We start from the raw sequence: 14,904 nt of genomic DNA, 5'->3' as shown, positions 1-14,904 counted from the left end.
AACTGCTATAAGGTATGTTCAGTCATTTTTTTCTAGTCAAGACTTAGTAATGCTAGAAGACTGACAAGAATCCCCATGAGGGGACGGTAAGCCATTTTCTGAGACTCAGTATAGAAGGAAGGCTTAATTAACAGGGCTCAAAGACTGGTGGACACTGTTAAAGGGCAATCGATTATTTTATAGTGAAAATCTAATCATTGTACAGGTTTTTATTACATTTGGATGTGTTTTATGGAGTTTTATTCAACATGGCATATATTTAGACACCTATTTAGGGTTTTGAAGGCCCCACAACTCCGGAGTGGAGAGGGAGGGGGCCTAAATTTCGCACGTCAGTTGCGCAGTTGATATGGCAGACAGCTTCATGCAGCTTCACGTGGAGGGTCCAAGGAATACTTGAGGACTTAATAGAGGCTTATTTTCGATCAAATTCATCCCCAGGGGCAGGTAGGGCCACAGCAGATTGCTTTGGCATGGTGCTGTAGTTTGCTAACCGGTTGTCAGATTTAGGTTGCTCCGGTTTGGGCATTAAGGGGTTAATTGACTTGAAATTCACTGTGCAATCATTTCAAAGCATTAGGATCATGTGGTGAAAATTTCAGAAAGATTGGATCTTTTTTTCAGATTTAGTAAAAAAGTGTGCGCTTTTTATTATTTAAAGGCACAGTACCGTTTTTTTCTCAAATTGTATTTTTCAGTATTTGAGGGCTGTCTAACGTCTAAGTCTATTTACTTGTCTGTTTAACATGTCTGAGCCTATAGATAGATGTGTTTAGTAGCCATGGTGGAACCCCTGCTTCATTTGTGTTTTAAGTGCGCTAATGTATCTATGCAGTTTAAAGATCATGTTGTGTCACTTAAAGATGTAGCCCAAGATGATTCTTTGACGGAAGGTAACGAGGATAGCCTACCTTCCTCTCCCCATGTGTCAACACCAGGTACGCCCCCGCACAAGCGATGCCCAGTACCTCTAGCGCATTGGCCCCTATTACATTACAACGATTAGCAGCAGTCATGGATAATTCCTTTGCGGCATTTCTATCCAAACTGCCAGTTTTTCTTGTTAAGTCTATCCAGTCCACGGATCATCCATTACTTGTGGGATATTTTCCTTCCCAACAGGAAGTTGCAAGAGGATCACCCACAGCAGAGCTGCTATATAGCTCTTCCCCTCACTGCCATATCCAGTCATTCTCTTGCAACTCTCAACTAAGATGGAGGTCGTAAGAGGACTGTGGTGTTTTATACTTAGTTTATTTCTTCAATCAAAAGTTTGTTATTTTTAAATGGTACCGGAGTGTACTGTTTATCTCAGGCAGTATTTAGAAGAAGAATCTGCCTGCGTTTTCTATGATCTTAGCAGAAGTAACTAAGATGCTTTGCTGTTCTCACATATTCTGAGGAGTGAGGTAACTTCCGAGGGGGAATAGCGTGCAGGTTTTCCTGTAATAAGGTATTTGCAGTTAAAATATTTTTCTAGGGATGTAATTTGCTAGCAAATGCTGCTGATACCGAAGTAATGTAAGTAAAGCCTTAAATGCAGTGATAGCGACTGGTATCAGGCTTATTAATAGAGATACATACTCTTATAAAAGTGTATTTTAAAACGTTTGCTGGCATGTTTAATTGTTTTTTACATATGTTTGGTGATAAAACTTATTGGGGCCTAGTTTTTTCCACATGGCTGGCTTGAATTTTGCCTAGAAACAGTTCCCTGAGGCCTCCCACTGTTGTAATATGAGTGGGAGGGGCCTTTTTTAGCTTTTTTTGCACAGCAAAAATTACAGACACAGACATCCAGCTTCTTCCTGCATGATCCAGGACTTCTCTGAAGGGCTCAAAAGGCTTCAAAAGTCGTATTGAGGGAGGTAAAAAGCCACAGTAGAGCTGTGGCAGTTGTTGTGACTGTTTAAAAAACGTTTTTGTCATTTGTTATTCCGTTTTTGGTATTAAGGGGTTAATCATCCATTTGCAAGTGGGTGCAATGCTCTGCTAACTTATTACATACACTGTAAAAATTTCGTTAGTGTAACTGCATTTTTTCACTGTTATTTCAAAATTTGGGAAAATTTGTGTTTCTTAAAGGCGCAGTAACGTTTTTTATATTGCTTGTAAACTTGTTTTAAAGTGTTTTCCAAGCTTGCTAGTCTCATTGCTAGTCTGTTTAAACATGTCTGACACAGAGGAACCTACTTGTTCATTATGTTTGAAAGCTATGGTGGAGCCCCATAGGAGAATGTGTACTAAATGTATTGATTTCACCTTAAACAGTAAAGATCAGTCTTTATCTATAAAAGAATTATCACCAGAGGGTTCTGTCGAGGGGGAAGTTATGCCGACTAACTCTCTCCACGTGTCAGACCCTTCGCCTCCCGCTCAGGGGACGCACGCTAATATGGCACCAATTACATCAGGGACGCCCATAGCGATTACCTTGCAGGACATGGCTGCAATCATGAATAATACCCTGTCAGAGGTATTATCTAGATTGCCTGAATTAAGAGGCAAGCGCGATAGCTCTGGGGTTAGGAGAGATACAGAGCGCGCAAATGCTGTTAGAGCCATGTCTGATACTGCGTCACAGTATGCAGAACATGAGGACGGAGAGCTTCAGTCTGTGGGTGACATCTCTGACTCGGGGAAACCTGATTCAGAGATTTCTAATTTTAAATTTAAGCTTGAGAACCTCTGTGTATTGCTTGGGGAGGTATTAGCTGCTCTGAATGACTGTAACACAGTTGCAATTCCAGAGAAATTGTGTAGGCTGGATAGATACTATGCGGTGCCGGTGTGTACTGACGTTTTTCCTATACCTAAAAGGCTTACAGAAATTATTAGCAAGGAGTGGGATAGACCCGGTGTGCCCTTTTCCCCACCTCCTATATTTAGAAAAATGTTTCCAATAGACGCCACTACACGGGACTTATGGCAGACGGTCCCTAAGGTGGAGGGAGCAGTTTCTACTTTAGCAAAGCGTACCACTATCCCGGTTGAGGACAGTTGTGCTTTTTCAGATCCAATGGATAAAAAATTGGAGGGTTACCTTAAGAAAATGTTTATTCAACAAGGTTTTATTTTACAGCCCCTTGCATGCATTGCGCCTGTCACTGCTGCGGCGGCATTCTGGTTTGAGGCCCTGGAAGAGGCCATCCAGACAGCTCCATTGAATGAAATTATTGACAAGCTTAGAACGCTTAAGCTAGCTAACTCATTTGTTTCTGATGCCATTGTTCATTTGACTAAACTAACGGCTAAGAATTCAGGATTCGCCATCCAGGCGCGTAGGGCGCTATGGCTTAAATCCTGGTCAGCTGACGTGACTTCAAAGTCTAAATTACTTAACATTCCTTTCAAGGGGCAGACCTTATTCGGGCCTGGCTTGAAGGAAATTATTGCTGACATTACTGGAGGCAAGGGTCATACCCTTCCTCAGGACAGGGCCAAATCAAAGGCCAAACAGTCTAATTTTCGTGCCTTTCGAAATTTCAAGGCAGGAGCAGCATCAACTTCCTCCGCTTCAAAACAAGAGGGAACTGTTGCTCATTCCAGACAGGCCTGGAAACCTAACCAGTCCTGGAACAAGGGCAAGCAGGCCAGAAAGCCTGCTGATGCCCCCAAGACAGCATGAAGGAACGGCCCCCTATCCGGAAACGGATCTAGTGGGGTCAGACTTTCTCTCTTCGCCCAGGCGTGGGCAAGAGATGTTCAGGATCCCTGGGCGTTGGAGATCATATCTCAGGGATATCTTCTGGACTTCAAAGCTTCTCCACAAGGGAGATTTCATCTTTCAAGGTTATCAGCAAACCAGATAAAGAAAGAGGCATTCCTAAGCTGTGTGCAAGACCTCCTAGTAATGGGAGTGATCCAACTCGTTCCGCAGACGGAACAAGGACAGGGATTTTATTCAAATCTGTTTGTGGTTCCCAAGAAAGAGGGAACCTTCAGACCAATCTTGGATCTAAAGGTCTTAAACAAATTCCTCAGAGTTCCATCATTCAAAATGGAAACTATTCGGACGATCCTACCCATGATCCAAGAGGGTCAGTACATGACCACAGTGGACTTAAAGGATGCCTACCTTCACATACCGATTCACAAAGATCATCATCGGTTCCTAAGGTTTGCCTTTCTAGACAGGCATTACCAATTTGTAGCTCTTCCCTTCGGGTTGGCCACTGCCCCGAGAATTTTTACAAAGGTTCTGGGCTCACTTCTGGCGGTTCTAAGACCGCGAGGCATAGCGGTGGCTCAGTATCATCCTGATACAGGCGTCAAGCTTTCAAATTGCCAAGTCTCATACAGAGATAGTTCTGGCATTTCTGAGGTCGCATGGGTGGAAAGTGAACGTGGAAAAGAGTTCTCTATCACTACTCACAAGAGTCTCCTTCCTAGGGACTCTTATAGATTCTGTAGAGATGAAAATTTACCTGACGGAGTCCAGGTTATCAAAACTTCTAAATGCTTTGCGTGTCCTTCATTCCATTCCACGCCCGTCAGTGGCTCAGTGCATGGAAGTAATCGGCTTAATGGTAGCGGCAATGGACATAGTGCCATTTGCGCGCCTGCATCTCAGACCGCTGCAATTATGCATGCTAAGTCAGTGGAATGGGGATTACTCAGATTTGTCCTCTCTACTAAATCTGGATCAAGAGACCAGAGATTCTCTTCTCTGGTGGCTTTCTCGGGTCCATCTGTCCAAGGGTATGACCTTTCGCAGGCCAAATTGGACGATTGTAACAACAGAAGCCAGCCTTCTAGGTTGGGGCGCAGTCTGGAACTCCCTGAAGGCTCAGGGATCGTGGACTCAGGAGGAGAAACTCCTCCCAATAAATATTCTGGAGTTAAGAGCAATATTCAATGCTCTTTTAGCTTGGCCTCAGTTAGCAACACTGAGGTTCATCAGATTTCAGTCGGACAACATCACGACTGTGGCTTACATCAACCATCAAGGGGGAACCAGGAGTTCCCTAGCAATGTTAGAAGTCTCAAAGATAATTCGCTGGGCAGAGTCTCACTCTTGCCACCTGTCAGCGATCCACATCCCAGGCGTAGAGACCTGGGAGGCGGATTTTCTAAGTCGTTAGACTTTTCATCCGAGGGAGTGGGAACTCCATCCGGAGGTGTTTGCTCAACTGGTCCATCGTTGGGGCAAACCAGAACTGGATCTCATGGCGTCTCGCCAGAACGCCAAGCTTCCTTGTTACGGATCCAGGTCCAGGGACCCGGGAGCAACGCTGATAGATGCTCTAGCAGCTCCTTGGTTCTTCAACCTTGGCTATGTGTTTCCACCGTTTCCTCTGCTCCCTCGATTGATTGCCAAAATCAAACAGGAGAGAGCATCAGTGATTCTGATAGCGCCTGCGTAGCCACGCAGGACCTGGTATGCAGACCTAGTGGACATGTCATCTCTTCCACCATGGACTCTGCCTCTGAAGCAGGACCTTCTAATACAAGGTCCTTTCAATCATCCAAATCTAATTTCTCTGAGACTGACTGCATGGAGATTGAACGCTTGATTCTATCAAGGCGTGGCTTCTCTGAGTCAGTCATTGATACCTTAATACAGGCTCGGAAGCCTGTCACCAGGAAAATCTACCATTAGATATGGCGTAAATATCTTTATTGATGTGAATCCAAGAGTTACTCATGGAGTAAGGTTAGGATTCCTAGGATATTGTCCTTTCTCCAAGAGGGTTTGGACAAAGGCTTATCAGCTAGTTCTTTAAAAGGACAGATCTCTGCTCTGTCTATTCTTTTGCACAAGCGTCTGGCAGAAGTTCCAGACGTCCAGGCATTTTGTCAGGCTTTGGTTAGGATTAAGCCTGTGTTTAAAACTGTTGCTCCCCCGTGGAGCTTAAACTTGGTTCTTAAAGTTCTTCAGGGAGTTCCGTTTGAACTCCTTCATTCCATTGATATTAAACTTTTATCTTGGAAAGTTCTGTTTTTGATGGCTATTTCCTCGGCTCGAAGAGTCTCTGAGTTATCTGCCTTACATTGTGATTCTCCTTATCTGATTTTTCATTCAGACAAGGTAGTTCTGCGTACCAAACCTGGGTTTTTACCTAAGGTGGTTTCTAACAGGAATATCAATCAAGAGATTGTTGTTCCATCATTGTGTCCTAATCCTCCTTCAAAGAAGGAACGTCTTTTGCATAATCTGGATGTAGTCAGTGCCTTGAAGTTTTACTTACAGGCTACTAAAGATTTTCGTCTGCCCTGTTTGTCGTTTACTCTGGACAGAGGAGAGGTCAAAAAGCTTTGGCAACCTCTCTCTCCTTTTGGCTTCGGAGCATAATACGCTTAGCCTATGAGACTGCTGGACAGCAGCCCCCTGAAAGGATTACAGCTCATTCTACTAGAGCTGTGGCTTCCACCTGGGCCTTTAAAATTGAGGCCTCTCTTGAACAGATTTGCAAGGCTGCGACTTGGTCTTCGCTTCACACCTTTTCAAAATTTTACAAATTTGACACTTTTGCTTCTTCGGAGGCTATTTTTGGGAGAAAGGTTCTACAGGCAGTGGTTCCTTCCGTTTAAGTTCCTGCCTTGTCCCTCCCATCATCCGTGTACTTTAGCTTTGGTATTGGTATCCCACATGTAATGGATGATCCGTGGACTGGATACACTTAACAAGAGAAAACATAATTTATGCTTACCTGATAAATTTATTTCTCTTGTAGTGTATCCAGTCCACAGCCCGCCCTGTCCTTTTAAGGCAGGTCTAAATTTTAATTAAACTACAGTCACCACTGCACCCTATGGTTTCTCCTTTCTCGTCTTGTTTCGGTCGAATGACTGGATATGGCAGTGAGGGGAGAAGCTATATAGCAGCTCTGCTGTGGGTGATCCTTTTGCAACTTCCTGTTGGGAAGGAGAATATCCCACAAGTAATGGATGATCCGTGGACTGGATACACTACAAGAGAAATAAATGTATCAGGTAAGCATAAATTATGTTTTTTCCTAAAAAGCATGATAGCTCGGTTTTAAGAGTATGAGCAATCAGAAGCTTTGGATGATTTATCTGTTGTACCCTCACAACACTCTGAAGTGGCAGTGAGGGATGTGCTGTCTGAGGGAGAAATTTCTGACACAGGAAAGGTTTCTCAGCGGGCAGAATCAGATTCCTTAGCGTTTAAATTTAAGCTGGAACACCTCCGCGTGCTGCTTAAGGAGGTACTAGCTACGCTGGATGATTGCGACCCCATGGTGGTCCCAGAGAAATTGTGTAAAATGGACAAATATCTAGAAGTCCCTGTATACACTGATGCATTTCTGATCCCTAAGAGGGTGGCGGACATTGTGACTAGGGAGTGGGAGAGACCAGGAGTACCTTTTGTTCCGTCAAAGGAAAGTAGGGGTGCTGTGGTTGGGTGTGTACGTGGTATTTGATTTCTTATACGGATCTAATAATGTTTCACATTACATAACCAGCCTGGTAAGACAGACAAAAGTTCATGGTCAAGCTATGTCCATGGGTCCACCCCAATGTCCCCTGACAATAGCAAAATAAGAATGAAGATGTCTTCAATGTATGTATATAGAACTCTCCAATGCAGTTCAAATGGTATCACATGTATATGTATCATAAACAAACTCACCACAGTCCTGTTTCGGGTTGATCTGTCCCATGTATCCTTGCGGTGCTGTTGATATTATTGTGATCCTCCTCTTTGCAACTGGTGAGTGTCCAAACTGGGAATCGCCAATCCTCCGCAATAGGGGATTTAGAAAGTGTTCTAACTCGCTGAGTGTGCTCACAATGGCCACAGTATATCTCAAACGAAAAATAGTTAGGAGCACCAAAAAGCAAGTGAAAAAACAAAATTTTATTTACAGATATTTAAACAAGAGGGTTAATTAACCCCAGGGTAAGAGTGTAATAACAAAAAACAATATACAGAGAACAAAAACGGCTGATCGGTTTCGGCGTCTGCCTTAATCCTAGCCTGCTTAAAAACTGGTTGTAAATTCACAATTTAAAAACCCTTCTCTGTGTTTCAATTGGGTGTTGAATACACACCTTTCAAGTAATTAACCAATGTTTAACATCAACTTGATTTAATTTATTCAGACACCTGATTTCCCTACTGACTCACTGTTGATAGGTGTGGCGATGTTGGATAAGCACTCTTGAAGTTTTTATTTTTATTTTGTTGTAAGCTTACAAATGCTATCACCCAAACTGCATAAAAATGTTCCTCGCCACGTCTATTTATCCAGAAAGTGTGGTGTTCATAATCTGACATGTTGCTTATATAACCAAGATTTGCATTTATGTGGTCTCATTTACATTTTTTCATTTTTTTCATATCCCTATGTGTTAAACGCTCTATGTTCCCTTGCGTTCATATGCCTTGCCACGTCTTGAAAAAGGAAAGAAAGAAATGATACTTGGGACTGCCTGAGTCCGAAGCTGCTCACTGGCTGATATATATATGACCTGAGATGCGTTTACGGCTCTTAGATCGCGTGTTAGTTTGTTTGTATGCTAGAGTGACGTTTGGTGCACACCTCTCATTTCGCCCTATAGGCTTACGTTCCCCTCTGCTCCCAAAACTAGACTACGCCTCTTTCTCAAGTAATGTGCGCGTATGGGATGTATACAGTAACTATTGTTAAGTATTGACCGGATTTGCTATTCCCCCTCCCCCCCCCCCCTACACCTCCCACCCACCCCTTACACAGGTTAGGAACATACACCAGAGCAGGTGTATTTTATTAAAGTAATTCAGTATATGTTGGTCTTTCGGGGTCAAGGTGCCAAGTCCAGTGGTTCATAACATGTTAACAAGGAGTATAAGCAACATAGTACACGTACACATTCCATTCACTTATTTAATTCATAATCGTATTTAGATTGACAGGAATCTCTGTTCACACGTAACATTATAACGAGTCCGGATCGCTTGCAGTTATGAAACTTGCAGTACATACAGTCTGGTATACCCGGTATGGGAATCATAACAAGGGTCTTGATCCTAGTCATTTTGACACACTTATTGGGGACAATGATCCGTATATCTAGTGAGGGTATTTAGTTGGAGCAAACCCTCTAGCAAATCCGGTCAATACTTAACAATAGTTACTGTATACATCCCATACGCGCACATTACTTGAGAAAGAGGCGTAGTCTAGTTTTGGGAGCAGAGGGGAACGTAAGCCTATAGGGCGAAATGAGAGGTGTGCACCAAACGTCACTCTAGCATACAAACAAACTAACACGCGATCTAAGAGCCGTAAACGCATCTCAGGTCATATATATATCAGCCAGTGAGCAGCTTCGGACTCAGGCAGTCCCAAGTATCATTTCTTTCTTTCTTTCCTTTTTCAAGACGTGGCAAGGCATATGAACGCAAGGGAACATAGAGCATTTAACACATAGGGATATGAAAAAATGTAAATGAGACCACATAAATGCAAATCTTGGTTATATAAGCAACATGTCAGATTATGAACACCACACTTTCTGGATAAATAGACGTGGCGAGGAACATTTTTATGCAGTTTGGGTGATAGCATTTGTAAGCTTACAACATAATAAAAACTTCAAGAGTGCTTATCCAACATCGCCACACCTATCAACAGTGAGTCAGTAGGGAAATCAGGTGTCTGAATAAATTAAATCAAGTTGATGTTAAACATTGGTTAATTACTTGAAAGGTGTGTATTCAACACCCAATTGAAACACAGAGAAGGGTTTTTAAATTGTGAATTTACAACCAGTTTTTAAGCAGGCTAGGATTAAGGCAGACGCCGAAACCGGTCAGCCGTTTTTGTTCTCTGTATATTTTTTGTTATTACACTCTTACCCTGGGGTTAATTAACCCTCTTGTTTAAATATCTGTAAATAAAATTTTGTTTTTTCACTCGCTTTTTGGTGCTCCTAACTATTTTTCGTTTGAGATACCTTTTGTTCCCCCCCTATCTTTAAGAAAATGTTCCCCATAACTGATCCCAGGCGGGACGCGTGGCAGGCGGTCCCTAAGGTGGAGGGGGCAGTTTCGACACTAGCCAAACGCACAACCATACCAACAGTTGTGCTTTCAAAGATCCTATGGATAAAAAATTAGGTTTACTAAAGAAAATATTTGTTCAACAAGGTTTCCTTCTCCAACCTATTGCCTGCATTATTCCTGTAACTACTGCAGCGGCTTTTTGGTTTGAGGCGCTGGAGGAGTCGCTCCAGAGGGAGACTTCATATGACGAAGTCATGGATAGAATTCATGCCCTAAAACTGGCTAATTCTTTTATCACAGATGTTGCTTTGCAATTGGCTAAGTTAGCGGCGAAAAATTCTGGTTTTGCCATAATGGCGCGCAGAGCGCTTTGGCTCAAATCATGGTCGGCCGACGTGTCGTCCAAAACAAAATTATTAAATATTCCTTTCAAGGGAAAGACCCTTTTCGGTCCCGAGTTGAAAGAGATTATTTTGGATATCACCGGAGGAAAGGGCCATGCCCTTCTGCAAGATAGACCTTTTAAGGCTAAAAACAAGGCTAATTTTCGCTCCTTTCGCAACTTCAGGGGCGGACCTGCTTCAACCTCTGCAACCACAAAGCAAGAGGGTAACACTTCACAGCCCAAAGCAACCTGGAAACCTTTGCAGGGCTGGAACAAGAGTAAACAGGCGAAGAAGCCTGCGGCTGCTACTAAGACAGCATGAAGGGGTGGCCCCCGATCCGGGACCGGATCTAGTAGGGGGCAGACTCTCTCTCTTTGCTCAGGCTTGGACAAGAGATGTTCCAGATCCCTGGGCATTAGAGATCGTTGCTCAGGTATATCTTCTAGAATTCAAGGACTCCCCTCCAAGGGGAAGGTTCCACATTTCTCGTCTGTCTTCAGACCAGACAAAGAAACAGGCGTTCTTACGCTACGTAGAAGATCTACTCAAGATGGGAGTGATATCTCCAGTTCCAATTGCAGAACAAGGACTGGGTTTTTACTCAAACCTGTTTGTGGTTCCAAAAAAGGAAGGAACTTTCAGGCCAATCCTGGATCTAAAAATTCTAAACAAATTCCTCAGAGTTCCATCATTCAAAATGGAGACCATTCGGACAATCTTACCGATGATCCAGGAAGGTCAATATATGACTACCGTGGATCTAAAGGATGCGTACCTTCATATTCCTATCCACAAAGATCACCATCAGTCCCTAAGGTTCGCCTTTCTGGACAAGTATTTCCAGTTCGTGGCCCTTCCCTTCGGGTTGGCCACCGCTCCCAGAATTTTCACAAAGGTGCTAGGTTCCCTTCTAGCGGTACTAAGACCGCGGGGCATTGCAGTAGCACCTTATCTAGACGACATCTTAATACAGGCGTCATCTTTTTCACAGAGCCAAGGCTCATACAGAAATTGTTCTGGCCTTTCTAAGGTCTCACGGGTGGAAGGTGAACGTCGAAAAAAGTTCTCTGTCCCCGCTCACAAGGGTTCCCTTCCTGGGAACACTAATAGACTCGGTAGAAATGAAAATATTTCTGACGGAGGTCAGGAAGTTAAAGCTTTTAACTACTTGCCGAGTTCTTCATTCCATTCCTCGGCCATCTGTAGCTCAGTGCATGGAGGTAATCGGATTAATGGTTGCGGCAATGGACGTAGTCCCTTTTGCCCGAATACATCTCAGACCACTGCAACTGTGCATGCTCAAACAGTGGAATGGGGACTATGCAGATTTGTCTCCTCAAATACAACTGGACCAAAAAACCAGAGATTCTCTTCTCTGGTGGTTGTCTCAGGATCACCTGTCTCAGGGAATGTGCTTCCGCAGACCGGAGTGGATCATTGTAACGACCGACGCCAGTCTGTTAGGCTGGGGCGCCCGTCTGGGACTCCCTGAAAGCTCAGGGCCTATGGTCTTGGGAAGAGTCTCTTCTCCCGATAAACATTTTGGAACTGAGAGCGATATTCAACACGCTCCAGGCATGGCCTCAACTAGCAGCGGCCAAATTCATCAGATTCCAGTTGGACAACATCACGACTGTAGCGTACATCAATCATCAGGGAGGAACAAAGAGTTCCCTAGCTATGAAGGTTTTTGCTCAGCTGACCCAGCTATGGGGCATTCCAGAATTGGATCTGATGGCGTCCCGTCAGAACACCAAACTTCCTCTTTACGGATCCATGTCCAGGGACCCCAAGGCGGCATTGATAGATGCTCTAGTAGCGCCTTGGTCCTTCAATCTGGCTTATGTCTTTCCACCGTTTCCCCTTCTCCCTCGACTGGTAGCCAGTATCAAACAGGAGAAGGCCTCGGTAATTCTGATAGCGCCTGCGTGGCCACGCAGGACTTGGTATGCAGACCTAGTGGGCATGTCATCTGCTCCACCATGGACACTGCCATCGAGGCAGGATCTTCTAATACAGGGTCCATTCAAGCATTCAAATCTAGTTTCTCTGCAACTGACTGCTTGGAGATTGAACGCTTAATTCTATCTAAGCGTGGGTTCTCTGAATCAGTTATAGATATTCTGATCCAGGCTAGAAAGCCTGTCACCAGGAAGATTTACCATAAGATATGGCGGAAATATCTTTGTTGGTGTGAATCCAAGGGTTACTCATGGAATAAGATTAGGATTCCAAGGATATTGTCTTTTCTCCAAGAAGGATTGGAGAAAGGGTTATCAGCTAGTTCCTTAAAGGGACAGATATCTGCTCTGTCTATCCTGTTACACAAGCGTCTGGCAGAAGTACCAGACGTTCAAGCGTTTGCACAGGCTTTAGTCAGAATCAAGCCTGTCTATAAACCTGTGGCTCCTCCATGGAGTCTAAATTAAGTTATTTCAGTTCTTCAAGGGGTTCCGTTTGAACCTTTACATCCATAGATATTAAGTTATTATCTTGGAAAGTTTTGTTTTTGGTAGCTATATCTTCTGCTCGAAGAGTTTCAGAATTATCTGCTTTGCAGTGTAATTCACCCTATCTGGTGTTCCATGCAGATAAGGTAGTTTTGCGTACCAAACCTGGTTTTCTTCCTAAAGTGGTTTCTAATAAGAATATTAACCAGGAAATCATTGTTCCTTCTCTGTGTCCTAATCCATCTTCAAGGAAGGAACGACTATTACACAATCTTGATGTGGTTCGTGCTTTAAAATTCTATTTACAAGAAACTAAAGATTTCAGACAAACATCATCCTTGTTTGTTGTCTATTCTGGTAAGAGGAGAGGTCAGAAAGCGACTGCTACCTCTCTTTCCTTCTGGCTGAAAAGCATCATCCGATTGGCTTATGAGACTGCTGGACTGCAGCCTCCTGAACTAATTACAACTCATTCCACCAGGGCTGTGGCTTCCACATGGGCTTTCAAGAATGAGGCTTCTGTTGAACAGATTTGTAAGGCAGCGACTTGGTCTTCACTGCATACTTTTGCCAAATTTTACAAATTCGATACTTTTGCTTCTTCGTAGGCTATTTTTGGGAGAAAGGTTTTGCAAGCAGTGGTGCCTTCCGTTTAGGTTACCTGTCTTGTTCCCTCCCTTCATCCGTGTCCTAAAGCTTTGGTATTGGTATCCCACAAGTAAGGATGAATCCGTGGACTGGATACACCTTGTAAGAGAAAACAGAATTTATGCTTACCTGATAAATTACTTTCTCTTACGGTGTATCCAGTCCACGGCCCGTCCTGGCAATTAAGTCAGGTTAAAAATGTTCGTTTTAACTACAGTCACCACTGCACCCTATGGTTTCTCCTTTTTCTCCTAACCGTCGGTCGAATGACTGGGGGGGCGGAGTCTGAGGGGGAGCTATATGGACAGCTTTGCTGTGTGCTCTCTTTGCCACTTCCTGTAGGGAATGAGAATATCCCACAAGTAAGGATGAATCCGTGGACTGGATACACCGTAAGAGAAAGTAATTTATCAGGTAAGCATAAATTCTGTTTTTTTTTTTTAATTATGGTATTACTCAAAAATAAGGAAATTCCTAACTATGGCAATCCTACTTGAAAGGATGGAAGAATACAATTGAGCCATCCTTCAAAGCCTTTAAACAGGCCATATACAGCAATTTCTTATAGAACAATATGATATATGGTTTAAACTAGAAATTAATATTAAAAGGTTCTTTGAAAAATGGGAAAAGTAGTTTAAAACTCTAGACTTAGAGGAACAAAAACAACTAATTTAAACATTCGAGAATTCAATATATATTAGTAATTGTAGGTTAAAGGTGAATGGCTTTTTTCTGACCCTATGATTTAGGGATAGGGAGAGGAGGAGGGGAAAAAGTGTGGGGGGGGGGGGGTTTGGGGGAATGTCTTATAAGTAATAAACAAAATGGTATTTAGAGAAAATAACATATTAATAAGTAGATACACTAAGGTTAGGATAATAAACGATTATCAGTATTTTGCTTTAGAAGGTTGAACAGAGTGAAAACCCTATAAGAGAGGGTATATTCACATATATGGAACATGAGGATATGATTGTTATATTTAAGAAAGTATTATCCAGGATTTTTAGTTGACTTATCAAAATGAAAAATAGAAGATGTGCTGTATGTATTATGTATGTCCTTTTTTTACTTTTTTGTTTTCTATTTCTATTATGTGGCACTGTGTGCTGGATATGTTTTGATGTCTGTACAATATATACATGGAAACTTGAATTAAAAATATGATAAAAAAAAAAGATTTACCTTTGGTTTAATAGTATAATATTTAATTTTCATGCCCTTAATACAGGAATCTTTAGATGAAGTTACAATTAAAGATACTTTGGAAGGTGACAACATGTACACTTGTTCACAGTGTGGCAAGAAGGTGCGAGCTGAGAAGAGGTCTGTATAACAGTGAATATACATTTGTCTTTCCCAAACTTGAAGGCTTATGTTTTTCAGATTAAAATTTGACCTTAACTTCTTAGTGAAAAGAATATATTTAATAGTCTGAGTAAAATAAAAATTATAGTACAAC

The 14,904-nt window shown here is 42.7% G+C and overlaps 1 protein-coding gene across 3 annotated transcripts in view; it reads left to right on the top strand.

Moving 5' to 3' along the window:
- The window catches only part of USP34 (ubiquitin specific peptidase 34), a 1,226,195-nt gene that overhangs the window by 909,594 nt on the left and 301,697 nt on the right, over positions 1-14,904 (top strand). For all 3 annotated transcript variants that reach the window (XM_053712051.1, XM_053712050.1, XM_053712048.1), the window contains one exon: positions 14,674-14,768. In XM_053712051.1, coding sequence (XP_053568026.1) covers positions 14,674-14,768 — 95 coding nt within the window. The remainder of the gene's footprint in view (positions 1-14,673; positions 14,769-14,904) is intronic.

This window comes from Bombina bombina, chromosome 4, assembly GCF_027579735.1.
Source record: "Bombina bombina isolate aBomBom1 chromosome 4, aBomBom1.pri, whole genome shotgun sequence".
In the NCBI taxonomy this organism is placed as follows: Eukaryota; Metazoa; Chordata; class Amphibia; order Anura; family Bombinatoridae; genus Bombina; species Bombina bombina.
The sequence above is the reverse complement of the archived record's forward strand: the minus strand, read 5'-3'. Positions and strand labels throughout refer to the sequence as shown.